The 26,248-nt window shown below is 38.1% G+C and overlaps 7 protein-coding genes across 8 annotated transcripts; all 7 read right to left on the reverse strand.

Moving 5' to 3' along the window:
* Positions 1 to 780: 780 nt before the first annotated feature.
* Positions 781 to 2,634, reverse strand: LOC106366190 (heme chaperone HemW-like). The gene is made up of 2 exons (XM_013805760.3): positions 1,685 to 2,634; positions 781 to 1,610 (listed from the first exon to the last, which is right to left on the reverse strand). Exons 1-2 carry the CDS (start codon positions 2,503 to 2,505, stop codon positions 977 to 979), a joined length of 1,455 nt encoding a protein of 484 aa, XP_013661214.2. The 5' UTR covers positions 2,506 to 2,634; the 3' UTR covers positions 781 to 976.
* Positions 2,635 to 6,222: 3,588 nt separating this feature from the next.
* On the reverse strand, positions 6,223 to 7,909 carry LOC106366193 (nucleoside diphosphate kinase II, chloroplastic). Its single transcript, XM_013805765.3, has 7 exons — positions 7,585 to 7,909; positions 7,451 to 7,507; positions 7,278 to 7,364; positions 7,114 to 7,194; positions 6,911 to 7,023; positions 6,763 to 6,812; positions 6,223 to 6,491 (listed from the first exon to the last, which is right to left on the reverse strand). The coding sequence occupies exons 1-7, from the start codon at positions 7,810 to 7,812 to the stop codon at positions 6,424 to 6,426; spliced, it is 684 nt and encodes a 227-aa protein (XP_013661219.1). The 5' UTR covers positions 7,813 to 7,909; the 3' UTR covers positions 6,223 to 6,423.
* Positions 7,910 to 8,049: 140 nt separating this feature from the next.
* On the reverse strand, positions 8,050 to 13,161 carry LOC106366191 (transcription factor GTE10). 2 transcript variants are annotated; one of them, XM_022692357.2, is made up of 10 exons: positions 11,577 to 13,161; positions 11,440 to 11,488; positions 11,202 to 11,360; positions 10,715 to 10,785; positions 10,594 to 10,636; positions 10,428 to 10,511; positions 10,226 to 10,341; positions 10,075 to 10,141; positions 9,847 to 9,977; positions 8,050 to 9,756 (listed from the first exon to the last, which is right to left on the reverse strand). In XM_022692357.2, the coding sequence occupies exons 1-10, from the start codon at positions 12,717 to 12,719 to the stop codon at positions 8,311 to 8,313; spliced, it is 3,309 nt and encodes a 1,102-aa protein (XP_022548078.2). In that variant the 5' UTR covers positions 12,720 to 13,161; the 3' UTR covers positions 8,050 to 8,310. The 2 variants fall into 2 exon arrangements, with proteins under 2 accessions (XP_022548078.2, XP_013661215.2); XM_013805761.3 differs by having other exon boundaries at positions 10,594 to 10,645.
* A 757-nt stretch (positions 13,162 to 13,918) lies between these two features.
* Positions 13,919 to 15,786, reverse strand: LOC106366194 (adenylate kinase 4). Its single transcript, XM_013805766.3, has 6 exons — positions 15,530 to 15,786; positions 14,976 to 15,121; positions 14,762 to 14,881; positions 14,524 to 14,691; positions 14,337 to 14,426; positions 13,919 to 14,244 (listed from the first exon to the last, which is right to left on the reverse strand). The coding sequence occupies exons 1-6, from the start codon at positions 15,627 to 15,629 to the stop codon at positions 14,146 to 14,148; spliced, it is 723 nt and encodes a 240-aa protein (XP_013661220.1). The 5' UTR covers positions 15,630 to 15,786; the 3' UTR covers positions 13,919 to 14,145.
* A 1,032-nt stretch (positions 15,787 to 16,818) lies between these two features.
* On the reverse strand, positions 16,819 to 20,029 carry LOC106366195 (probable inactive leucine-rich repeat receptor-like protein kinase At3g03770). The gene is made up of 7 exons (XM_013805767.3): positions 19,798 to 20,029; positions 18,551 to 19,680; positions 18,328 to 18,464; positions 18,010 to 18,253; positions 17,718 to 17,929; positions 17,244 to 17,372; positions 16,819 to 17,152 (listed from the first exon to the last, which is right to left on the reverse strand). The coding sequence occupies exons 2-7, from the start codon at positions 19,650 to 19,652 to the stop codon at positions 16,946 to 16,948; spliced, it is 2,031 nt and encodes a 676-aa protein (XP_013661221.2). The 5' UTR covers positions 19,653 to 19,680; positions 19,798 to 20,029; the 3' UTR covers positions 16,819 to 16,945.
* A 1,548-nt stretch (positions 20,030 to 21,577) lies between these two features.
* Positions 21,578 to 23,147, reverse strand: LOC125577754 (putative FBD-associated F-box protein At5g38570). Its single transcript, XM_048739489.1, has 2 exons — positions 22,097 to 23,147; positions 21,578 to 22,011 (listed from the first exon to the last, which is right to left on the reverse strand). Exons 1-2 carry the CDS (start codon positions 22,232 to 22,234, stop codon positions 21,826 to 21,828), a joined length of 324 nt encoding a protein of 107 aa, XP_048595446.1. The 5' UTR covers positions 22,235 to 23,147; the 3' UTR covers positions 21,578 to 21,825.
* Positions 23,148 to 23,614: 467 nt separating this feature from the next.
* Positions 23,615 to 25,702, reverse strand: LOC106364122 (cytochrome P450 94B1). Its single transcript, XM_013803751.3, has one exon. It carries the CDS (start codon positions 25,284 to 25,286, stop codon positions 23,772 to 23,774), a length of 1,515 nt encoding a protein of 504 aa, XP_013659205.2. The 5' UTR covers positions 25,287 to 25,702; the 3' UTR covers positions 23,615 to 23,771.
* Positions 25,703 to 26,248: the final 546 nt, after the last annotated feature.

The raw sequence follows: 26,248 nt of genomic DNA on the forward strand, positions 1-26,248 counted from the left end.
AATCTAATGCACTTCGATTTCCTTCTAGACATATGACTGGTACTGGTACTGGTACTGGTACAGTGGTACTGCTCTTTTTATTCCAGGCATACACTCACGGAATCATGAAGTTTCACCTTGAACTTCACAGTGGAGTGGGTATCAGGTAGTCTATATTGAGCTCTGCCTTTGAATCTATAGTATTTTTGCTAAGTTTTTTCGTTCTTATTTGTACAGGGGCCTTCTGCCTATCCACCTGAAAGGACTAGGTTTCCTCCTTCCACACTCTCGGCAAACAATCAATTGGCTGAAAGTGAAACTAGTTCATACTCACAATTCCAACAGCAGATGCCTGTTGAGAAATTCCCAGAACGTCCGGATCAACCAGAGTGCAGTTACTATGTTAAAACTGGGGACCGTTAAGTTCAAATATAAATGCAAGTACTATAAATAGATTGCCTAAGAAGCAATCTTCATACCCCTAAGACCTGTGAGTTTCCATGTTGTTCTTTGTTTGCTGTCAGAAACTTTTATTATAAAATTGGTGATCCATGACAAGCTCTCTGATTCACACATTGATCCCCTTTTTTCTTCTGTTTACTTGTCTTTGATGCTCAGGGTCAGAGCATGTGCACACACTATAGCCGTTAACTGCAAATTTGGCCTAGCTTGTAGGTTCGATCACTCTATACCGCCTGCATTCTCGTCTAGCAGCTCCCAAACCATAGAAGCTTCTCAAGTCAGCGGCAATGGTAATGAAAATGACAACTGAAATTGACACCACATCTTCAGAAGCATGCGTAAGGGATAGTTTCTTTCTTTATCATCAAAGGCTTCTCAGTTTCTTAGGATCAAACTCTACTTCTGGTTTTTTGGAGTTTATAAAGGAAACATTTATGTAAATTATAGTGTCTCCAAACTATGAATGATAATATCCAGTTTCACACACAATCTGTGTTACTAAGGATGTACAGAACCACCTTTCAATGTTATCAACTCAAGGAGATATGACACCAAAGGCTAGAGATATCAACTCATTAGAGAGTAGGAAACCATCTGGATCTCTCAGCCTAAGGTACCTCACATGATCTTCAATCTTCACTTCATCATTCCCAACTAAAAACTTTTTGAATTCATCACTCACTACTTCTCTTCTCATACCATCCAAACAAACAATATGCCCACTCTCCACATAAGGCTCATACACTTTACAGATCGAGTTCACTACCTTTCTCCCAAAAGCCTCTCCAAACTCCTTAAGTTCAAGCCCTTTAGATGTCCTGAAAGATAGCATTATAATGTCTGTGGCAACATCCTTGAGATCAACACTACCGTCTCCACACCAGTTCGCTGCGCCGTTCTCCAAGTCAGCGACGTAGTTTGTGTATTCCTTAAGCCTCCTTGGCCTTGAAAACCTCAGCCCTCCAACGTAACTAGCTGAACCCAAACCGAAAGCATAGAAGGGCTTGTTCTTCCAGTATATCAAGTTGTGTTTGCATTTGAACCCGTCTTTCGAGTAACTGCTGACTTCGTAGTGCTCATAACCTGCACCACGGAGCATCGATGATGCTGTTTTATAAAACTCTGCTGATTGTGTTTCTGAAGGGAGAGGAGACTGTCCTGGAGTGTACCTACACAAGTTCATACTGTTCAGATTACACAATCAAAATCCCAAAGCAAAGTCTGATTACATAGACATACTTACACGTTTCCAAACTTCGTGCCTTGTTCCACTTGCAGATCATACACAGAGACATGACTTGGCTGAGACTCAATAGCTAATCTCAAACTCTCTTCCCACATCTCCAACGTCTGGTGAGGCAGAGAAGATATAAGATCCATACTCCAATTCCCAACTCCACATGACTTAACAATCTCTATAGCCTCGTACACTTCAGAGACACCATGAGCTCTACCACAAGCTCTCAAAAGCTCATCTTGAAACGCTTGAACACCTAAAGACACTCTGTTCACTCCCAGCTCCATCAACTCCTTTAGCTTCTCGCCACCAAACGTTCCTGGATCCATCTCCATGGATATCTCAGCGTCAGGACACAGCCCGAAACTCGAACTCAGCGTTTCGAGGACCAAAGAGACAAGCTTCGGAGGGACGAGAGAAGGCGTGCCTCCGCCGAAAAACACAGTCTTTAGATTCGGGTTTGCGTCAAAACCTGTTCTTGTCGCGTTTATTTCACGAACGAGCAAGTTAACGTAGTTTGTGATACGTGGGTCGTCGTCTTCTTCTTCTTGTCTTTTTTCCTCGTGGAGAGTGGTGGAAGCAGAGGAGGAGCCAAGAGCTATGATGGGGAAGTCGCAGTAATGGCAGCGTTTGCGGCAGAAGGGGAGGTGGACGTAGGCTGATGTTGGAGGGCCTTGGTGTAGGGTTGTTAGATTGGTTGACGCATTTCGTCGAGCACTTGGTGGAGTGTCCTCGAGAAGGACGCTGAAAGCTTTGAAAATCAACCTCGAGGTTCTGGGTTTAGCTGTAAACGACGAGAAAATTGGGGAAGCCGTCGTTCTGAGCATAGTTTATTAGAGGACGAGCGAATGAGGAAGAGAGAAGATGAAGCTTTCAAAGGATCAAAGTTCAATGGTCTGTGTCGTCTATATCCTAAAACGTCGTCGTTTTCGGCATAAGTTGTAGAAGACGAGAGGAAATTGAGATTCTATATACCAACCGGTCTTAGAGATAAACCGGAGTATCAATTTGGTTCGGCAATGTGAACAATCACAACAATCATGCATCACTGCATTGCGTAAAAATCCACTCTTCTGAGGTCTGCTGCCTCTTCTTTAAGGTGTACTAGATTTTGACCCGCGCTTTCAAAGCGCGGGTTTATTTTTGTTTTTTTTTTCAATTGACAAATATTTAGTAAATGTCACATTTTGATATATTTGTGTTTTATTTTATAAAAGACTTAAAAATTTTATCTTTATTTATCGTATTTCATTTTAAATGACTATTTGTGTTTAAAAAATTAAACTTTATTTTTTAATGAATTAAATTGGTATAACTCTGATAAATTAATTTTATTATGGGGTTAATATTTTAATTAAAAAATTATATACTTTTAATAAAGATTTATACTTTTCAATAAAAAAATTCAATTATTTTTATGAATGCTTAAATTATATTAAGAAAAGAAAAAATAATAATTAAGAATAGTTGAAAAAAAATTTATTTGAACTTGGACTCAATGGCCCCAAAGGAAAAAAAATGTGAGAATTGAATCTGATTTTTTAATAGGCCCAAATGGCCCAAGAGAGATTTGATGTGGGCTGGATCCAAAAATAATGACCAATATAGATTTGTTATTAATATTACTTAATTGTCCTTAATGAAACATGCAATGTTAGTGAAAGAAAGAGCAGACTAAGGTAATTATGACAATAGGATCTTGCTTTAATAGTATAGATGTCTATCTAACGTTGAACCAAACGTGTGATGAATCTATTAACTCACTAGTGATATTCCGGCACGCAGTAGTTAGTGATCTATTTGGTAGTAATTAGTGATAATACTGTAAATGGTTCTCAATTATCTATTTGATAGTAATTAGTGATAGTACTATAAGTGGTTCTCAACTACATCAACACCTATTAACATACTCACATTTTTTCTTTAAAATATATAAATATATATGATCTTTTGCATGTTTTCTCCAATGATTCTCATTGCTTTTTTATTTTACAGTTGAAATGCCTCCTGGTATTTTGTTTTTTTTGTCTTCAAGTTTCCCAATGGAATTCTGCGTACAAATTTAAGAGTTATAATTCAAGTGTCTCCTCCTCTAAAACTTTAAAATTATGTCGTCTATATGCTAAAATGTCGGCCCTGTTCGTTTGGCAGTCGCTAGCGTCAGCGACCAGCGTCCGCGTCTAAAACATGTTCGTTTGGCAGTCGCTAGCTCCGCGACCTGTCGCAGCGACCAGTCGCTAGCGTTCGGCGACATAAAATTTTGGTCGCTGAATTTTTCAGCGTTAGCGATCAAAATTCTGCGATCAAAAATCCTAAAAGACTAAAATGACAAAAACACCCCTTATATTTTAGCCAATTTACAAAAGAATACCATTAATCTGAAATTTTATTTCTCATCTCTTTTCTCTCTCGACTTCTCCAAGCCTCTTCTCATCTCTAACCCTCTGTTTAATCTGATCTCTAAGCATCATCTCTTCACTGGAATAGCGCTCTACAGCGACGAGAAAAGCTCCATCTAGTCATTTGCTTCAGTTCGAGTTTTATTGAATGTTATGCTATGGCCGTTTTTCTCTGTCCAATTTTTGAATTGAGCTGGGTAGTTTTCTATTTAGTTTTCGTTAGTGGGTTTTGATTGATTTTGTTTTCTGAGAGATGTGTAAATCGCGATTTCGGATTTGATTTGAAATTTTATTGCTTTATAAGTTTTGGATTTTAAAGAATGAATTTGTTGACGCTGAGTTACTGATACTTTTGTGTGTTAGTGAGATTCTGGTTTTGTAATGAGTTTGGGAAGATGAAACATATGAGCTTGTTTCACACACGTCCAAGCTATATGATTATGCTTGTCTTCTTGAGTTGGTAATTTGTAAGATAAACCTAGTGTGTAAGTTTGATTAAACGTTGACTAGTTAATTGATGTCTTTAATGATTAGTGATGTTCATCTACTAGAGAACTTGAGCATATGAGTTCTCAGGTTAAGAGAAGAGGAATATATTGGTTTGAGTTCACAAATTGGACTGGTCAAGACTAACCATTGAGCCCTTACATGGATGTTGAATTTCTTGTGTTGTTGAAAGAAATGCTTCATTATGAGTGTAAGCCTTGCTGTTAAACAAATACAATGGTGTGAGAGACCAAGTGCACTTTTTGAAATCATGGTGCTTTAGTCCGTAGTTGATTCTCAGTTTAAAGTGGAAGTGATACATGACATACCAATCAGGTCATCTGTTGGAATCAATTTATCTATTTTAATCAGGTTAAGGGTAAAAACTTAATGATTGTGAAAGAATTGAAATCAAATCATAAGATACCATAGCAAACGCAAAAGCAGGACTCACACCCACAATTGTCTCAACTTAAACACAGACCAGTAGTAGTTTTTTTTTTTTTTGTAAACTAAGACCAGTAGTAGTTCTCCCACAATAAGTTTATAAAAACTTCATATTTTAAGGTTTACGAGGACAATCACTAGTTTGAGCAAAATTAACAAATTAAAACCAAACCTTGTGACTACCACGCAGTGTTTTGAAACCACCCGCGGTCAAATCGGTAAATCCAGTGACTCAATATGTAATTCGGTTTGGATTAAAAAAAATATCATCTTATTTATGATTTTTAGATGAGTTAATTTTTTATGAATATTTTCATATACAAACCCGAAGAAAATAAAGTGAACGATAATCGAAAGAGCCAAAAATTAGTTGATATGATTTTTGAGCAACTAGTTGATATGGTTTAGTATTAGTTTATTATGTTACCGACAGTTTATTAACATTAATGTTTTATTTTTGGTTTATTTTAGATATAAATTTTTATTTTATTATTTACTTTAGACATTTAAATACTTAAATTTTTTAAGTCTTGATATATTTTGAATTTGAAATAAAAATAAAAATAAATAAAACTAAAGTAAAGTATTTTTCTAAATATTTTTAAAACATAAAATATATTTTATATAGCTAATATAGTCTTACATAAAAAAATTAATTAGTTATTAACTCGCGGTCGCCTTATAACCTTGTGACTTAGGAAATTGTTCGATCCGGATCGGATATAACATTTAAATTCTAATGTCAATTATCAGTTTTATAATATTTATTTATGATATTATAACATATAAGATGTTTTTTAACATTTGACTTCTAGTTCATAAAATTTATTTATGTTTAGTTAATACAACAACTAAATATCTAGAAATAAATATTAAATAATTTTTAAAAATTAATTGGTCGCTGGCGAGAAAAAAACGAACAAAAATAACATAAAACGATTAGTCGCAGCGATCTGTCGCGCGACAATCAAACGAACAGCACAGCGACTTGTCGCAGCGAGTAGTCGCTGGTCGCGCGATAGTGAAACGAACAACTAGTGGCGACATCAAATCGCAGCTGCTGGTCGCGGACTCTGGTCGCTGACGCTAGCGACCACCAAACGAACAGGACCGTCGTCGTTTAGCCAGAAGATTATGAAGGCAGATTTAATAATACTAACCGGTCTTAGAGATAGACCGGAAAATCGGTTTGGTTCGGTGATGTCAACAATCTCGGCAATCATGCATCAATGCATTGCTCCCAGACGTGTTCAAAGAAAGACACGACAAGGATCATGAAGTTTTTAAGTGATTCGACATAGATGGAACTTACATTGCCGCCAAAATAAAGAACAAAGAACCAAGCTCTCATACTCACTCAGTAAAATAACAGAAAGTTTAGACCATTACAACTGAATCTGTATTCTTCAAGGATCATTCCCTTAGCCATTTAGCTAGAACGGAATCCCACTCGCATAGCTCGCCTTCTTTGAACCACAGAGCTGTGTCACAACAAGAGCCAAAATGTTAGCAAACAAACTCAGGAAACTAAGTCAATGAAGCAACATAAATAGTTTTCATGATTAAAGTCCAAGGGCATGATATGAAACTGAACCAAACAAACAATTGGTGTAGCCAAGTATGATCTTTAATCTAGTTATGTGCTCAAGTCTGATAAAAGAATATGAATTAGAACCATCTTGATTTGCATTTTCTATATAATCACTGTCTCAGTAATTAACATGGGAGAATGAATTAAAAAAAAAATCTCACCAATCTCACGCTTTCCGTTTTCAGGACTGTCACTACCATGCACAATGTTCCTGCATCGCATCACGTAAACATCATCAAACCATTAAAACTATCTTCTTACACGCTTGCTTCCAACAATTATTTTAAAGCAGAAAAAAAGAGTCCAAACCTTCCTGTTTGTACAGCAAGATCTCCTCTAATAGTGCCAGGTTCAGCTTGAAGAGGATCTGTTTTCCCAATCATCTTCCTAGCTGAAGCAACTACACCCACACCTTCCCAAGCCTTTTTTACAATAATCAAAACATCACAAGCAATTAACTTCAATCCAGGAAAATCTGCATAAATAGTATAATGGCATAATATAAGTCGTACCATACACACAACAGGGCCTGAAGTGATGTACTCAATGAGGCTAGAAAAGAATGACTTAGAGCTAAGATCCTTATAATGTTCCTGGCAAATAAGTTAAGTGTGATTAGGCTTCAACGTCTAAATATTTACCAATGATTTAGTGATGTAATGTGGTGGATAACTACCTCAGCTAACTCTCTAGGGCACTGGAACATCTTGAGTCCAATGAGTTTAAACCCCTTCTTCTCAAAACGAGATATGATTTCTCCAACCTACAGGATACAACAATCAAAGAGTTTAAGCCAATATAGCTAAGCTTAATATAAATCACATTCAAAGCTAATGTAGAAGAGCTTACAAGGCCTCGTTGTATGCCATCTGGTTTCACCATGATGTAAGTCTCCTCAACTTGCTCCTAAGAGAAAAACACACAAGGATCGAATCAAAAGTTCAATAGATTTTGCAACTGAGAATGGGAGGGGAAGTGCAAACCATAGAAGCGACGAGGTGAGGGAGGAAGATTCCTGACTCGGCCGAGGAGGTGGAAGCGCGAAGACGGCGACGGGACGGAGATGTACGAGAGAATAGACGGAACTGAGGACGGAATGCTGCTAACTCAGCGCGGAGGTTAACAGTGGTTGGAGAAGAGGTTGAACTGCAAATTGCCGGAGTTAATCTCGGCGAAGCGACGCAGAGAGTCCATTGACCAACCACAGCCATTTTGTTCCCTTCTGCTTCCCTCACCGTCTCACTCACTTCGCTTCATATCAACTCGGAAGTAAAATTACATATTTACCCTCTATCCGTTTAGAATCTTTAAGGAATTTGGGTTTTACGGATCAATCCAAAAGTATTGGGACAATGAATCGTTAATTACTCTATTTCCCTGTACAGATTTAAAGTAGAGTAATTAAACAGATTTGGTCCCAATTTGGTGCTTTAATACCAAAACTCAACTTTTCGACAATATCTTTCATTAATCAAAATTGTTATGTTTTTTTTTTTGGTCTTCATCAATTCAAAGTGCATCTCGTCAACACTCAAACAGGTCAGGTTGAGAAATAAGCAAAGCTCATCCTCTCTGGCTCTCCTTTACTTGGTTATTTCACGCCACATCACATTTTGTGCATAGAAAGACTCTCTCTCTCATTGCTCACCCTTTTTTTTTCATTCCCTTTCTTCTTCTTGTCAAGGAGACCCACCCAATAGAAAGACATATCATTCAGTTTGTTCTTCCACAACTTCACTTTCTTCATCTCTCTTGTGTAGACTTTCACTTACTTCCTGTCCCTTGCCCACAACTTCTTCTTCTTCTCTCGTCTGGACAACTTCAGTTTCCTCATCTCCCATGTCGACAACTTCTGTTTCTTCCTCTCCATTTTCCACAACTTCAGTTTCCTCCTCTCTCTTGTGGACAACTTCAGTTTCTTCCTCTCTAATGCCGCCAATTTCATTTTCTTTCTTTCCCATGACGACAACTTCGGTTTCTTTCTCTACATTGTCAACAGCTTCAGTCTCTTCTTGCTCTCTCATGTCGACACCTTCGGTTTCTACCTCCTTTACCATGTCGACACCTTCAGTTTCTTCCTCTCCCATGTCCACAATTCCAGCTTCTTCATCTTTGTTGTCCACAACTTCAACTTCTTCATCTCCCTTGTACTCAATTCCATTGTCTTGCTCTCCCATGCCTCCAATTTCATTTTCTACCTTTACCATGTCCACAACTTCAGTCTCTTGCTCTCTCATGTCAACAACTTCAGTTTCTACCTTTACCATGTCCACAACTTCAGTTTCTTTCCCTTCCATGTCGACAATTCCAGCTTCTTCATCTTTGTTGTACATTTCAGCTTCTTCATCTCCCTTGTCCTCAATTCCATTGTCTTGCTCTCCCATGCCTCCAACTTCAGTTTCTTTCTCTCCATTGCCAACTACTTCAGTCTCTTGCTCTCTCGTGTCAACTTCTTCAGTATCAACCTTTACCATCTCAACAACTTCAGTTTCCACCCCTACCATGTCGACAATTCCAGCTTCTTCATCTCCCTTGTCCTCAACTCCGATTTCTTGCTCTGGCACAATCTCCAACTGTTCTCTCCCTCCTTCATTTTGATTGATGAGTTCTTCATCTTCGTGGTTCACACTATCTTGTGCCTTTTCGCTCACCACTTCTTCTCTCCCTTCACTTCCACTACCGACCCGATCTTCTCCCTCTTCTCCGTGAAGACTAACTGGCCCATTCTCTATTTGTTCCTCTCCTTCCTTTTGGTTGATAAATTTTTCATCTTCTTGGTTCCCATTATCTTGTGCCTTTTGACTTGCCGGTTTTTTATTTCCGTTATCAAGTTGGTCCTCTCTCTCTACTCCGTGAGGACTAAGCGTGAATCTTTCTTTTCTATCAAGGGTCTGCTCATCTACTTCTCCTTGCCTAAAGTGTGGCTCATCTTCTTCATCGTCCTCATCCTCATCCATTTTCATGTACAAACCTAGCTGTTCTAACGGGTTACTGTTTCCTTCCATCTTAAAACTACCCAACATATCCGGACTACATTTGGGGCTCATCTCTTCCATGAAAGTTGGTAGTTGATCACCCTCGGCACCTGTAGCTCTAAGCATCTCCAGGTCTTCCATAAACCGCCTACCCTCGTCTATCTCCACCGTCTTTTCCAGCTGTAGCCGTCCAAAAAAGTCAATCAGCATGATTGTACAACATAGTAGGACTTAAGAAAATAAAATAAAAACTTGAGAAGTCCTTTATACCTTTTGTAAGGCTTGTCGTGCAGCTTCTCTCTCTTGCTCTCTTTCCCTCCTTGCTTTCTCTGCAGCTTCTGCCTTGGCTTTCCTCCTAGCCTCTTCAACAGCTTTGGCCTCGGCTTGTAACCGTAGGTTTTCTAATAATAAGGAAATCCAAAATAGCAAGAATTGCAATAAGAAATTCAGTTAAGAGTTGTGAAATGCATAAGCACACTGGATGCACTAAAATCCAACCTTCCCTGAGCCGTTTTTCAAACTTCTCTCTTTCTATCCTTAGTTTTTCAGGATCTCCTTTTTCACCCTGAAAATTGATGGATCAAAATTGGATTAAACCTTTCCCAACATTCACGAGCTATTTGTCAAAAGAAAGCACTTAAAACTCAACCTTAGTTAGTGTCTTCTCTCGAGCTTTCATAATGGTATCAGCAAAGCGATTTTTCAACAAAGCCGCGCGCTGACGCTTTCCTGGGGAATCTTGCCTCTCAAGTGGAGCCGTCTCCTCTAAGATAGCCAAAACATGACAGGTAAACTAATGATATGATAACAAACAGCTATTACCATCATTATCGTTAACTTTCATTTCTTACCCTCTGTAAGGACATTTAATGCAGCCATGGAGGTTGACTTTTCCCGAACATCATGCTCAACTTGACAAGACTCATTTAAAGAATCTACAGAGAACAGAGAATAAGTTTCGAGATAACTTTCATCCGAGCACTCCAACTTGCATACATCAATTGAAAAGAGACTAACCATTTACAACAATCTTTTCACCGTTGATATCAACTCCTGGTTCCTGTTTATCCTAAATTAAAGAGGAGATTACACTTATTCTACCGTTGTGAATTTCAATCTTAATTCCACTGTCATATACCTCTGTGCTCGTAGGATTTGAAGCTTTAGTGAAATCTGTTTCACTCCTAGAGGAACTACAAGAATCAGAATCTGAAAGATAATCACAGAAAGAATCAGTATAAAAGGCTCTTTCTAAGGGGACAATTAAACAACGAAAACAATTCTAGAATTCGCCAAATCCCAAGTAAGAAATAACTCCTGTCATCAGATAATAAACCATACAAACAAACTACAATATCCTCTACAGCAAGGGTATAACCACAATTAGTGAAGCATAGAAAAAAACATAGAGTTTTCAGTTTTACGCTGAGACCCATCAACACAAATTACCACAGTTCTATAATCACCAAAACAAAACAAAAAGACAGGTAGCGATGGATCTAATAGAGAGTTACTTTATTTCCAATCTTGACTAATCTTACATACTGTAAAAAATTAATGTACAATTTAAGAGAGATAAAATAATTAGTCTAACGAAATAAAAGAAGGCTCGCATAAACACGAACCACTAGATGAAGAGCCTGATTCCCTACTGGAGCTACTCGAACTGCTGCATTCATTGTTTCTACATGCATCATCTTTTTCTATCTTGTGAGGGGGATGGCTAGAAACAGGGGGGTCATTTCCACCAATTATGTCAACATCCTCGTCAATTAGCAGATCACCTGTAATTAGGAATACATCAGACGACTGAAACAAATCATATTCGACAATCGACACCAAACCAAATAGCAAAAAAGTTACCTTTACTAGGCTGCAGAGTGGAATTACTGAATCCAGAGTCATGAGCTATCTGTTACAAGACAAGTTAAATCAAAAGTCAAATGACAACATTTCCTTGCGCAAACAATTACTAAAAACTGATAACAGAGATTCTTTACCTCCATCTCACAATGTTCACTCTTCTCCTGTGATTTCTTTCTGTCCTTTAGATAATCATCCAGGAGTTTCCGAACCATGAACAAGGTTTCGTCTGAAAGCGTCTCTATATCAATCTCAATCTCAACTTCCCCAGATAGGTCATCATTGCCAATTTGCTCTTTCAGGAGATCAACAATGTTTTGTGGGAACTCTTCTAACGCGTCCAAATCTTGGCTTAGTTTTTTCTTCTCATCATCTGTCATGACCAACTTCGGAGGTTCCACCCTCAACTTGCTCTCGTTCACTGAAGCTGTATTCTTTCTTGGTGGTGGTACATTATACGGGACTTCAGACTCCAGAGAAGCAGAACTGGTTAGGTACGTGACTGGTGGTTCCATCACAGGTATCTTCTTCTCTATAGTTTTCCATCTCGACTCAAAATATGCGCTGAGATCTCGAGCCATTTTATGGTACTGGTTTCCAGGAGGGTTGTAAGCCATGGAATTTGAAAACGTAAGACGCACATCTGCTGCAAAGTCCAAAGGACTAGAGTATTCCCCATTACGCAGTCTGCTTCTTATCGTTCCAAGATCCATCGGGTGCTTAATCACAGTAAAATAGTCTGGAATATTCAGCAGAACTGGATCAACAGGAATGCGAAATGGAAACCCCAACTTATGTGACCATAGACGATCGACCAACGTCTGGCACTCCTTCATCAATGCAGCAACTGTAGAGCCTGTTGGGACATCATGCCGAGATGGCCCTTTCTTACTCCGCTGCTTATCATTCCGCAAAGGACGACGCTTTTTCCCCTGTGTAGGCATCCTCCGAGACCCATCACTGCAACTATGAAGATCGCTATACGGAGACAACATAACCCTATCTGAACTAAAACATTCAACCTTCCTACGAAGCTCCCTGACCTGTTCAAGCTCCATCCTGAGCCTGTGAACTAAATGCTCTCTCTCAGACCTTAGCATATTCGACAAAGACAAAACCTCTTTAGGAACACCAAATCTATCTCCACCATTCAAGCTAAAACGACTCCTTTTCCTCACGGGCGCCTCCTCCTCCATCTCACTATCCGTCCCACGCGGGTAACCAAAGTCATCACGCTCAACAGCTTGCATCCCTCTAGAATGCTTCCTCGCTTTACCCATCCTTCACACAGAAGAAAAGACGACGACTTGGGGCTCCTTCCAATGCAATGCGACTAGCTTCCAATGGCTCTGCACATATCAACGCGTCAGTCCCTTCCACGATCAAACACCTCCTTGTTCTCGCTTTCAATTGGCCGGATAAGAATCACAATACCGAATCAATCCGATGACGAATTGCACCCTCGATTCAAAATCAGAATCCACGAGGGGACGATACCGAAGAGAGAACCTTCCTCGACGGCGAATTAGGGCACAAACCCCCAAAATTGAAACCCTAGAGAAACCCTAGACTGAGAGGAAAAATAAAAATACCAAAATCGATCTGAAAACCTAGATCCAGAGTTCCCCAGGTATCGTTTCCAATGGAAAAGAATCGAAATAACGAAAAGAGGTGAGAGAGAGAAAGTTAAAAAAAAAGGAGAGGAGAGAGAGAAACTTACGTCCAATGACGAACGAGTTTGCTTGTCTACTTATAGATCCGAAGAGGATGATCAACCCGCCGCCTTTAATCGAATCTAAGCCGTCAATTTGCAAGCCTAGCAAAAATCTAAACGGCTGTAAATATTCGTTCGATGTTTACCGTCGAGATTAGATCCAACGGCTGTTAAATATACTACGACGATCCATCTCTTTAATTTATTTGTGAAAGATCTCACGCGCGTAAACGTGATTAGATCCACTCGTTAGATACCACGTGTTGATAACTTGCGTGTAATAGACGCGATCGTCTACCGACATTTCCTCCACTACCTTGACTATTTTACCCAGCTAACGCGCCTTGTAAACCGTGTCTGAATAACACGTGCCAACTGGATAAACTTATCTCACGAATCTTTTCATTTTTTAGGCCCATATAAAGGCCCAATGGTCTACTAATAAATATCTTAAGGTAGCCCATTAGTGTCTTGATTTTTGGTATGGCCTTGTGAAGAATGTTTTATACAGACATGACTCTGGATGGTGTGCCTTGAGCAGCAAGGAAGCTGACTCAGGATGGCCTTGAGACTCGCCGAGAAGCTTCAGAGACACGAGGGAGCTCAGATTCTTCCAGGACTGAGCTCAAAAACTATTAACACGTTTACAAATAGGAGAACTTAGACGTAATGACCTGTCAAGTATGTTTATATAGCTCCCTATCAAAGTTGTTTATTTGATTCGATATAGAGAGAGGAAGGTTAAGAGATTGCTACAATGCAGAAGAAACAAATCATGCTGTCAGACAGCAGATAGATTTAGAATATTCAAAGACCGTTCCGATCAAAAGTAAATATTATTCTCAAAATTAGTCGAAAAGGCAAAGCACAAAAGACTAGAAAAGAACTGTCATTCCGCAGATGAGTAGATATATAGATGTGTGTCTCTCTTGGAGGAAGGAAAAATAATGGATTCTAACCAGAGATGACTGCCTTGAGCAAGTCTTTCATCATCAGGACAATGCTTTCTGAACCTCTGATGTAACTTCTTGGGGAGCCTTCTCGGCTTTGATGTTTGTAAGAACAGCCTTCTTTGCGTAGTAGTCAATCACCTGTGAGCAATGAAAGAAGATGAACATGAAAATGCTCAAAACCAACAATAAACTACAAAAAGAGGCGAGATACGTGGAATAGTAGTCAATACCGGTTCAGTTTGACTGTGAAAAGCTGCAAGTCTTGACCTTAGAACCTCAGCGTTATCATCTTTACGTTGGATCAGAGGCTCTCCGGTAATCTTCAAAGGAAAATAATAGAGAGAATCAGTTGTTTAGCAGATGTTTAAGGAGGGGGTTTGCATAAACAGACGACATGTAGTTTGTTAAGAGTCTTACATCATCAACTCCAGGGGTTTTGGGAGGCGCGAATTTGGTGTGGTAACTCCTGCCACTAGATGGGTGGATCCATCTCCCGGTTATTCTTTCCTCCAGGACTGAGTCATCGATAGCAAAGTTGAGAACTTTGTCGATTCCAGTTCCTCGCTTCTTAAGCATCTCGTCTAGCTGCAACCAAACAACAAAGCTCCAATAAACAACCATAAGAAAAAGAAAAAGAAAAACTAATGAACATCACCTTCTCTGCCTGAGCAACAGTCCTGGGAAACCCATCAAGGATAAAACCTTTCTGACATCTTGGCTTGTTCATGGCTTCATCAATTATACCAACCACCAATTCATCAGTAACAAGCGCTCCCTGTACAAAAAAAAATCACAAAAAAGAACAATAATCCAATCAACAAAAGCAATGGAAACAAAGAGCAAACAAGATGTCTCTCAAAAGAACTGACCTTGTCCATAGCTTCTTTGGCCTTGAGACCAAGAGGGGTCTTGGAAGCAACAGCAGCTCTTAACATATCTCCAGTGGATAGATGACACAAGCAAAACTCATCCTTCACTATTGGAGATTGAGTACCTTTCCCTGACCCTGGAGGTCCTGCAATTAACACATAACAAACTATTCTCAACACTCCAGTCTTTATCCAAGAAATACAACATTCAAAACAGAACATAATAACCTCAGTTTCACTAAATATCTTTGCCATGGTCTTTAAATTATGTGACAGAACTAAAAAATGAAACTTTAAGATCTACAAAGCCTCAGTAATCACACAGGTGCACTAAGCTGCTTATCGATTCCCCTAAGAAAGAGACTAACTTATTAACATTACAATCATCTTTTGCCATGAGCAGACACAAATGATGAAACTTTAGATCTAAAAGTCTCATGTCAAAACAGCAAACAAACAGAACCAGAAACTTAAGTGTAATTACACGACTCGTTCAAGCTCTCACTGATACAATCTCTCAGATCTAGAAAAAGATAAATTGATTGATGACGTACCTATGAAGATGAGGCGTTTGTCGGGCTTTTGTGAACATTTGAGACGGCGGAGGAGCTCAGACATGAGATCCACGGTCTGAACATCTTCCAAATCCGCCATAGCTTCCGATCTAGTTTCGCGTTCTGTTTAGCTTAAAGTCTTCGTTTTTGTCGAAAGGGTTTTGGCCTTTGCTATAGTCAAAGGGATATAACAGTTAACCGGAGCCGGGTTTCCCAAATTCGGGTCTCTTAATTTGGGTCGGAGCTCCTGATCTCGTGGATGGTCTATACCCTTAGTATTTACATTTTTGGCAAAATAACCTCTTCTCTTTGAAAGAAAATAAATTAATTCATGTTTTTTAACATATTTCTTGGCTTACTTATGGTATAGAATTCACAATTGAGATTTTTAATTTATTTTTTTTTTTATTTTATAAAAATAATTCCTTATGATATAAAGAAAATTAAACTATTTTCACAACTCTCTCAAGAAACATGTTTGGCTTAATTTTTTCCACATTTTTGGTTTTAAGAGAGATCAAATGTTATAATTTTCTTTTGAAAACTGATAATAATTTTATTTGTTTCCTTTGGAATCGTTCCATAAGTAAATAGGAGATTTGAAGATTTCATACACACAATCTATGAAGCATGGAAACGTTTTATATTTTCATGAATTTGATATAAATTATTCAGAACTTTCTTTGCAGAAAAAATGGCTTAATTTTTTTCCAGCTTTTTTTGGTTTAACAAGAGTTCAATATTATATTCTATTTTTTCAAATTAATATTAGTGTTATTTCTTTTCTTTTTTAATAGTTTCATAAATAATAAGAAATTCTCATACACACAATACACAAATCTATCAAGCATGTAAACGTTTTTTCAGTTTGTCATAGAACAAAGTGAACAAGCTATGTACACTAATACTGATCACCATCTTCATCTTAATGATGGAAGTATTCCCCTTCTTCCTGGAGAAAGTTCTTCCTGGATAAGGTATTTAAACTATTGCTATTTTTTTTGTCACCGAAACATGTTTAATTTTCTTTTAAAATACAGTGGATCATGGTTATTTGAACCAAGTGGTTAATAGCATCTATCTTCCTCGAGTACCAACCAACGCTAGCGATCCTGAGCATCCATATGTTGTTGCACATGTTCCTTACATTCCTCTTATAGTTGTGAAATTTGTGTTTATTGATGAAAACTCTCTTACCTAGTATCCTAAAGGAGGAGGTGGATTAAAACTCTCGGATGCATGAAAACTCTCTTACCTCCAGTATCAAAACTTTTTTTTATCTTTTTCCATGATATTAATGTTATTTATTTCCTTTTTTTAATCGTTTGATAAATAATAGAAGACTTTCATACACACAATACACAAATCTATGAAACATGTAAACGTTTTTCAGTTTTTCAGTACAAGCTATGTACACTAATACTGATCACCATCTTCAGCTTGCAATTGAGAAGCATACTGCAAATTCCACAAGATATCTTCAAACGATGGTCGGCTTAACGATTCAGGAGAAACACATTTGTTCATAAGAGCTATCACTCGTATCAAAGATCCGTTCCGACAAGTAGCTTGTACCGTCGGATTCACCATTCTCCTCCTTCCTTCCTCACTCTCCAGCGATGCCTGAAACACAAAGCAGAGACCAAGATCACAACTTTTTTTCTTACACAAGTACAATGATTAAAGTATTTGATCTTCTGAAAGAACCTCGTACCAATTCATCTCGGAGAAATGCTTCTTCTCTTGCTGAAACAGATGGTCCAACGATTGCTTGTAGAAGAATCAATCCGAAACTGTAGACATCATCTTCTAACCTTGACATTTGCCATGATTTTGCTATTTCCTGATCAAGAAAAGTTGTAACGTGAGTTACAAGTATTAGGTTTTGACATGTTAAGATCAGAACCACTAAGGTCACACATTGCAGCTAAACAATTCTTGGTTACAGTTTACAAAACCGGTAACAAAAACAAGAAGGGAAGCATAGCAACAAGTTGTTTAGTCCGGATAAAACCAGTTCAGAACAGAAACAGAACCACTAAGCTCACTTATTGCAGCTACTAGTCTTGGTTAGAAAACCGGTTAACAAAAACATCAAAATCAAGAAGGGAAGGCATAGCACCAAGTGGTTTAGTCCGGATAAAACCGATTCAGAACAGAAACAAAAGACTAGAGTAACGAGCTTAACTGTGTTGTGTCTGGTTGCTTCAGAAACAATGGACAAACCATAATCACTCAGCTTAGCAAACCGGTGCTGGTTAAGCAAGACATTGTTAGCCTTGAGTCTATTACTAAAGAATCCAGGAATCACTCCAGTGTGAAGATAATGAACAGCCTTTGCAACACCCGTAAGAACAGTCAGTCTCTCTGACCAGTTCATAGCCTTACCCCAACTATCATCTGCCCAAAACCAACAAAAAATTTGTCAGAAATCTCCAATTTTTTTTGGCTAAAACGCAACAAAGTTTTGATCTTCAAACCTGAGAGACAAGATTGAAAGTTCCCATTTGGAATGTACTCATAAATCAAGAAGACTTTCTCAACACTGTAACCATCTTTTCCTCCACAGTCTATGCAATGACCCAGCAAGCAAACTAGGTTTGGGTGTCTAAGCTTGGCAAGCAAGTCAAGCCTCAGTTTTAGATTCCTTATTGAGTATTTCTTTGATGAAGGCAAACATCTTATAGCCACTTTAGTTCCATTCTCAAGAGTTCCTTTGTAAAGCTGAAAGATTACAAGCAAAGTCTAAGAATCAAGATTGATGATGGTGAAAACACTAAAGAAGTCATGAAACTTACAGTGCCATACAAGGAACTTTCACCAAGAATGGCAGTTTTGTCGAAATTCTTTGTAGCCTGAACTATCTCTTCTAAGGTAAACTGTCTACACACCGGTAAATCCTCTGTACCAAACTTTGATGTTTCAGAAATGTACCCTAGCACACAATCACAACACACAAAACAAAAGAGTTGTAAGTCTCTTTATCACAATATATATCGATGTTTTTGTCGAAAACCTTACTTGCATTTGAGAGTATCTCAGAGGAGAATCCTATTGATGGACGACTATCTTGAACTGTCTTATGGCTCATTTGCCTCTTTGTGACTCCTTTCTTTCTAAGTAAGATAAACACACCGCAGAGTAGAACCAATGCAGCCATTGATACACCGATGATCAGACCGACCAAAGCTCCTTTCTTCCATCCTCTTTCTCCTGGTCTATTTGCAGCTTCAGCCTCAGCCTCAGCTTCAGCATGTTCCTCAGCGCGAACTTCTTTAACACAAAAAGATACTGGATGCTGCTGTTTCCCTAGAGACAAACAGTTTCCATTGACTCTCACTTGCTTGCTGCTCAAGCAACGAGGGACGTTTCCGGTTAACTTGTTGTCTGAAATGTCAACAAACCAGAGTTTGCTTCCACATTTCAGATCACCAGGAAGTGAACCACTCAGAGAGTTAGCCCTCAAATTGATATACTCGAGTGTAGACAAGGATAGTAATGAAGAATGCAGCTCTCCAAATAGCTTATTGCTCTCAAAGCTAAGAACTTTGAGGTTTGCAAATGAATCAAACCAGCTAGGTAACGTGCCATTGAAGAAGTTATGATCAAACCTCAAAGTCTCAAGCTTCACCATAGCAGACAACTTTGGTGGTACTGATCCAAACAGAAAGTTATCGCTCAAATCCAAATACTCAAGTGAAGTTAACCTATGAAGTTTCTCAGGGAGGTGACCCCAAATCCCTAGAGAAGACAGAGTAAGAACCCTAAGTGACTTTAGCCTTGACAGTGTAGTGACAAAGGAGTCGATAGAGAATCTTTCAGACAAGGTCACGTTGGGGACTGCAAAACCCTGAAAGCTTCTGGCTTTTTCTGATGACTTGTCGCCGAAGATGTTCAGCTCTGTGACTGAGTTAGAGAAACAAGTGATGTTCATGGACGGCGATGGTTGTAAGTAACAGAAACTGGTCTTGTGATCGAACCAAGACTCGAGCTGTTTTGGATATTCCAAGTGCTTTTTCAGCTGGAGAAGGACTTGTGCTTGTGAAGCTTGGAGCTGAGACGAGCCTAAACTGTAGAAACTCCATAGGAGAGATAACAAGAAGATGAATTTAAAGAAACCCATTTTGTCAGTTCTCGGTTTCAGACAAGATCTGCAATAAAATAGTAACACAGACAAGACGCTTCAGAGATCAAAACCCAATAGTACAAAAAATGGTAAAAAAGAAAACAGAGCTTATCAGTATGTCGAACAAGAACAGAGTAGTTACCTTTAAACTTAGAACGTTTCAAAGGTTAAAAGAAGAGAGCATATCGATGATTCAGAGGAAAAAGAGAGTGAGACACTTTCAGTCACCGACACATATTAGTGATCGTGTAAGAAAGAAGATTAAAAAGCAAGAATCTTTAACGCGTGAAAGAGAGAGAGAGAAACAGAGTATTTGTTCAGAGAGAGTATAGTAGTAGTATTATATTCAAGAATCTTTCTTTTCAATATGCATGAGTTAAATTTGGTGGGGTTACCCTAAAGAAAGTGACTTTATTTAATTTATTATTTATTTAGTAAAATATAAAAGTAAAAAGACAAATCTTTCTCCATAATGTATACAATTATTTAGACAAGTGTACTTATAATAATGGGTTTTTTGTATTTGATATCGAGATTACATTATTTTTGGACATTTAGTACGTAAGCTTTTGTGTTTGTATGGATATATTTGGGACCAAGTTATTCCGGAAGAAACCAAAGGAGATGTTAAATGTGGCGTCATATGTAGTTCATTAACAATGACTTGTTAATTTGATTTATCCTCTTCTCTTTGGAAAATGGCAATAAATAATACAAGGAATTTAACTGGTATATCAAAATAAATAATAAGACGGTCGTCAAATGAAATACTAGAAACATTAAAGCTGAATAAAATATAACTACAAAACTTTTCAAAAATGGTTTTAGTCAGTTAATGACATTATGTTTTTTTGTTTTTTTGTAAGAAGTGGTGGGTGAAGATTTAAATGAATTGGTTGAGGAGGCATAGGGAATTGAGTTACTTTGTTTGTTTGCTACACAGCCTGTCCTTGGAGTACTTCTAATTCGAGTGTTTAAAAGTCAAAGTATGTGTTCCTTGTTCACTCCTCTATGTTCTATCCACACTACGCATTATTCATTATTAGAAATCAAATGATAACAACCGATTGTGGTTTGTTTGTGTGTGAATTGTGATGAGTTGTCTTTGATCTATAAAAAAATATCTGACTACAGCGATGCACTTGTAGCTTGATACGATTGATGTGCTATTTTGTAGTTTTTCAATCAATAAATTTGGATGTAATAAACTTTATGCACATTAATTTTCACTCATCTACGTTATTTTCATATTAATCAAATACGTGTACATAACTGTCGGGAAATGATGGAGCCTGGTTTGCGTATATATGAGGTAAATGTGATAGCTTCCTAACATATTTTCATTTATGTTTTAATAGTTTAAACTTTTATGTATCTTATAAGTTATAACACACAACACTTGGTAGCAATAAATTTACAATGAATATTCTAAAAAGAATATGAAGATTGACTTTGACTTTAATACATTAGTAGATATCTTTGACCATCATCATAGACCATAGTTATTCATTATTAGAGCTTTTACTCGAACAGGTTTTGACTTTGACTATTAGCGAGTCGCTAATATTATTGGTTTCCCCGAGTTTATTACAGAAAAGAAAATTTCGAATTTGTAATATATCTGAAACAAAATAGTAATTTATGTTTAGATACTATGATGGCCTTTTAACTTTAGCTTCATCGTCTTTAAAACATGGTAATATCCACAATCACTTGGACCTGGGCCTGGTTCGAGCTGTAGGTAGGAGCCTACCTGATGGAACTGGTAGCCAGTGCCTCATCTGTTATTTGATGAGTGGCCAGGCCTATTCATGTTTTGGAAGGAAAAAAAAACTCTATTGAACCATGAAACGCATATATATATATATATATATATATATATATATATATATATGCTTATCTTATTATTTTCTCTCTGGAACTCACTCGTGGATGTGGAGACTCAGAAACGTGAACCACAACTACTATTAAGAAGTTGAAGGCTTATAGAATAAAACTTGCAAGAATCTGCATTTTCCTAGACGAATAGAAGTATACATATAAAAGTTCCAAATTCTATTACATAAATTAAAAAATCTAAAGACTAAATACGACTTGGCATAATGGCATATGGTTGATGCCTGGGAAGCAAGTCAACAAACTCCATGATCATCTCCCAGAAGGCAGTGCATCAGACGAGATTGTTGCAATCTTTAAGAGACCATTTTTCTCCTAGGATGTAAACCGCAAGATCCATCTCCTGTGGTCTTCTTTCAAAGTATCTTGACCAGTTAAAAGTTTGTAAATTAGACAGAACACTTTCACGAACGGTGCGAACAGTACTTATTAGTTCCTCATAGTCCCTATCATCATGATCCTGCAATTGACTAGAAGAACCAAGTTAAAATCATATTGTGTGCGCACAAAATGTAGAATAATTGTTTATGGAAGAAACTTGGTACAATTTCAAAGATGTCTAGCACTCGTACGTTAGGAGAATCTTCGAGCAACCTAGCAAGGAGATTCGATGAGTCCCCTCCGCATACACATAGCTTCAAATGCTCAAGCTGGTTGAAGACAAAACCACCAGTGTAACGCATCTACAAAGATGAATAAGTATAAACACATGATTCTATAAAAGAGACTGAAAATTTGCAATTAATTAGGAAAGGAGGGCATAGTATTTTTTTCCATGTAAACCAGACATGGTCGGATAAATTTATTCTTCGAAACAATTCAAAATTTGGTTTAATCAAACCAAAAAAGAAAAGAACTTACCTCTGAACATATTGTAAGGCGCTTGACAGATGTGATTGATCTGATAAGGCGCTCTATAGATGTGGTTGGGGCCATAAGACCACAAGACTCGACGACGTCTTACAATATTGAACATTTACATATGCCTCCTCTAAATCAGGCATAGTCTCAATCGAAAATCCGGGACGACTCCATTGATGACGATCCCGGAGTTTCAAATACTTCAAAGAAGGAGAATCTATCACTAACCCACGTGGTAACACACCTTCAGTTTCACTATGCAAAGACGTGATCAGTCCCTTATCGTATTTATCAAGTATAAGTTCCAAAGTTTTGAGAGAGGGAAGACGGCTCAGACGAGGAACATCCAGACGAATCTCGCCACGGAGTCTCAAGACCACGAGCGATTTGCAGGTATACAATCTACTAGGCAATATATTTGGCTTCTCGTTGGAATACTCATTAATAAGAAAGAGCTCGCAAAGGTTGCGTGAAAGTGCAGTTGCAAGCCACGTTTCGATATCTTTAGTACTAAGCGATGAACCAAATAGTACGAGATGGAAGCTTTCCATAACCGAGCTCTATGTAGTGGCATATTACGATCAAGAAAACGCCCTATGTTTTTGCTTCGATGATTTAAAACACTACTATAGTACCAGAGTTTTGGCAACCAAATCCAAAGACACTCGTGGACGCAGCTACTCTTGTCGGAAGACACGTTAGTATCTTAACCAGTAAATCATCTGACAAGGCACTGATTCAGAATCAGTGATTCTGTCTACATCTTTACAACCCCGAGATGATCTTGTCTTCTTCATCCTTTTTCTGACCCTGTACCAAAAAAACAATCAATACTAATAAGTAACTAATGTCTAGATTACTTCTTTTTGATAAAACATTTAAGTCTATTTTGATCATTATTATTTTTAAGGTAATATTTATGACAAAAAAATTTTTAAGTCTATCCTACAGAATTTCTCTTTATATTATAGCAAAATTAATATTTTAAATTGTCCCTAATTTACAGCACGTTGAACCTCATGCAAAAAAACAGCACTCACTATATATCATTCATTCTGAAATTTAAATTCCAATTACAGTTATTGATTAGTAGCCAGCCAATCATGCAGGGGGTCTATTTTAAAAATGATTTCATATATATGTCCACGTATGTCTATCAAACTGATAAATATATTGCATCCACTTTGATAAGACAACCATACTGATTTATATATTTTTGTATTGACTAGCAATCTGTGTGAAACTGTGAATCATACATACATATACTAATTTAATTAAATGTATAAGCCACACATTTTACATATTCGCTGGATATTCTATAAGGACACGAATTATTGATTTGAGTAAATCGGATTATTACTAATGCTCTCTCCTCTTGATCTTCACCTTTAACCCACCAGCCATGTGAGCCGTAAGGAGAGGAACAAATACCGGCCGATTCTTGGTAACCGGTATAATCTCAAACCGACTCAAAACCGAACCAACCACGTATTTCATCTGCGTAAACGCCATTTCTTTCCCTATACAAACCCTTGGTCCAGCTTGGAAAACAGGAAACTTGAACGAGCTCACACTTTTCAAAAACGGTTTAGTACTTGGTTCTTCCTCAAACCATCGGTTCGGTTTATACTCGTCCCAGTCTTGACCCCACACTTTCTCCATCCTTCCCATACCGTAAGGGAAATAAGTAACTTTGTCGCCTTTTCTAACACGTGTTCCGTCTGGTAAAACGTCATCGTTTGCTGCATGCTTTGAGTCCCACGCCACTGGTGGGTAAAGCCTCATTGCTTCGCAGAGACAAGCTTTCGTGTAACTCATCTCTTTCAAATCCTCAAACCCTAACCCTAAAGATCCCTTGTTCCTCACTTCTTCGAGAATCTTGTCCTCCACGTCACCGTTTTCACTCAACAACCAGAACAGCCACGTCATCGCCGCCGACGTTGTATCCCTTCCCGCCATGATAAAGCTGATCACCGAGTCTCTCACGGCTTCTTCGCCGTGGCCGGCGGCGAGAAACCTAGACAAGAGGTCTTGCTTGTCTGACAAGTCACCACTGATATCAAGACTCTTCTTCTTGGCACGTATGATCTCAGACACGGACATGTGTACGGTCTTGATCGCTTCTCTAAGCCTCCTTTCGCTCCCCACGTTCAACAAACGCTTTAACTTCCACACGGCGTGGACCGGCTCCGTCGCGCGGCGAGCACTAATCGCCGCCGCTACGTCAAATGCTTCGACCAAAGCTGGAACAGGTCGGGTTAAGTCCAAGCAATCCGGATCCCAACCCAAAGAAACTTTACAAACCACATCGAAAGCAAAACGTTTTAGAATCTCCTGAAGATCCACCGTCCTTCCTCCGTCGTAGTCCGCGGCGGAGGAAAGAACCGGGACGAGGCGGTTTTCGACTTCTTCACGGAGGATCTCGAAAGTAAACTCTCTAAGTGAACGCATTGTAAACTCGTGGCTAGCGAGTTTACGCTGCGAGCTCCATAACTGGCCGTCAGAGTTAAAGATTCCACCGCCGAGTAGGTCTCCGAGGAGGTCGGTGAAAGGTTTGCCTTTAGGGAAGTTACAAAAGTTTGTTTTGAGAATGTGCTCGACGTTTTCGGGGTTACCCGTTACAATGGTGCGGCGGTTGAAGAGGAGGTCGATGGTGATGGTTTGAGAGGGAGAGAGACGGAGGAGATCGGTGTACCATTGGAGGAGACGGTGGCGGTTCTTGTTGAAGGAGAGGATAGAGCCAATGAGTGGATACGAAGTCGGCTTGTAGGAGGATTTGGTTTGTTGTTTCTTTAGGGCTTTTGTTGAAAATGAGAAGATTAGGATAATTCCTAATATTAGAAATAGAAAGAAAGATGCAATTAGAATTTCCATTTTTGGAGTTCTTTGTTTCTTCTTTTGGTAGTTTGAATTTTATGTTTTTGATGTGTGAGTTCCTGTTATTTATAGGAGCTATCTATACAGTATATAGGATGAGACAATAATAATCTATACAGAACACAAGTTGTGGCTCCGACCATATCAGTCCAGCGAACGACGTAATAAAAGATAAATATTTAATTTCTTTAACTTATCGTTTTCTTTGGCCAGTCTTTGTATTATTCATTTATTATATATTTTTACTTTTAGCTATATATTAATTTGCTACTATTTAATAATAGGTTAATTTATAGTCTAAGTTCTTATATATTGAAAAAAAAACTGCTACTATATATATTAAGTTGCTACTATTTAACAACCACACTAATATGCATTGAAAAAAGCTTAAATAGATCAAAAGTTGTAACTTGAATAGCTGCAACGAATAATTAAAGTAATAAATATCGAACTAATAATTAATTAAATATTGAAACATATACTAATATATGTCGACGCAACAATACAATCTCATTGACCTAAATGAGATAAATGAGATATAGATTTAGACAAGGACAGGCCAGCACTTCTAGCACTGCCTGGTTGCCAAATCTTCAGCCGAAATTTAATTTATGCATTTAAAAAAATAGCTTAACTTGATCAAAAATTGTATCTGCTTGAATAGCTGCAACGAATCAATTTAAACCAATAAGTATCGAACTGATAATAACATATTGAAACATATATTAATATATGTCGACGCAACAGTACAACCTCACAAAGTTCAAAAAGAAAAAAAACAATACATCTCATTGACCTAAAATGAGATAAATGAGATATAGATGTGGACAAGGACAGGCCAGTGCCTCCCGCACTGCCTGGTTGCCAAATCTCCAGCCGAAATAAAATATAGACACGGCTCAGAGTCAGACTTTGACAAAGCAAAACAGTTGATTTGTTTTTCTTTAAGACTTTATTTT

The sequence above is a fragment of the Brassica napus genome, chromosome A9 (genome assembly GCF_020379485.1).
Source record: "Brassica napus cultivar Da-Ae chromosome A9, Da-Ae, whole genome shotgun sequence".
NCBI lineage: Eukaryota > Viridiplantae > Streptophyta > Magnoliopsida > Brassicales > Brassicaceae > Brassica > Brassica napus.

Bases quoted from the DNA above. Each gene is read 5' to 3' on its own strand.
- LOC106366194 (XM_013805766.3), bottom strand. From the start codon at position 15,629: ATGGCGGATTTGGAAGATGTTCAGACCGTGGATCTCATGTCTGAGCTC. The intron at 15,122-15,529 runs GTACGTCATCAA...TGTTAATTGCAG, and splicing joins CAAACGCCTCATCTTCATAG to GACCTCCAGGGTCAGGGAAA. The intron at 14,882-14,975 runs GTCAGTTCTTTT...TTTTTTGTACAG, and splicing joins CCAAAGAAGCTATGGACAAG to GGAGCGCTTGTTACTGATGA.
- LOC106364122 (XM_013803751.3), bottom strand. From the start codon at position 25,286: ATGGAAATTCTAATTGCATCTTTCTTTCTATTTCTAATATTAGGAATT.
- LOC125577754 (XM_048739489.1), bottom strand. From the start codon at position 22,234: ATGCGTTACACTGGTGGTTTTGTCTTCAACCAGCTTGAGCATTTGAAG. The intron at 22,012-22,096 runs GTACCAAGTTTC...AGTCAATTGCAG, and splicing joins TGCTAGACATCTTTGAAATT to GATCATGATGATAGGGACTA.
- LOC106366191 (XM_013805761.3), bottom strand. From the start codon at position 12,719: ATGGGTAAAGCGAGGAAGCATTCTAGAGGGATGCAAGCTGTTGAGCGT. The intron at 11,361-11,439 runs GTAACTTTTTTG...TCCTAATTACAG, and splicing joins CACTCTGCAGCCTAGTAAAG to GTGATCTGCTAATTGACGAG. The intron at 10,342-10,427 runs GTAAGAAATGAA...TGGCTATCTTAG, and splicing joins ATTAAATGTCCTTACAGAGG to AGGAGACGGCTCCACTTGAG.
- LOC106366190 (XM_013805760.3), bottom strand. From the start codon at position 2,505: ATGCTCAGAACGACGGCTTCCCCAATTTTCTCGTCGTTTACAGCTAAA. The intron at 1,611-1,684 runs GTAAGTATGTCT...GAACTTGTGTAG, and splicing joins GGCACGAAGTTTGGAAACGT to GTACACTCCAGGACAGTCTC.
- LOC106366193 (XM_013805765.3), bottom strand. From the start codon at position 7,812: ATGGCTGTGGTTGGTCAATGGACTCTCTGCGTCGCTTCGCCGAGATTA. The intron at 7,508-7,584 runs GTTTGCACTTCC...TTTTTCTCTTAG, and splicing joins CTCACCTCGTCGCTTCTATG to GAGCAAGTTGAGGAGACTTA. The intron at 6,492-6,762 runs GTGAGATTTTTT...GTTGTGACACAG, and splicing joins AAACGGAAAGCGTGAGATTG to CTCTGTGGTTCAAAGAAGGC.
- LOC106366195 (XM_013805767.3), bottom strand. From the start codon at position 19,652: ATGGGTTTCTTTAAATTCATCTTCTTGTTATCTCTCCTATGGAGTTTC. The intron at 18,254-18,327 runs GTAAGTTTCATG...GTAATCTTTCAG, and splicing joins AAAGTTCCTTGTATGGCACT to CTTTACAAAGGAACTCTTGA. The intron at 17,930-18,009 runs GTTTGAAGATCA...GGTTTTGGGCAG, and splicing joins CTTTCAATCTTGTCTCTCAG to ATGATAGTTGGGGTAAGGCT.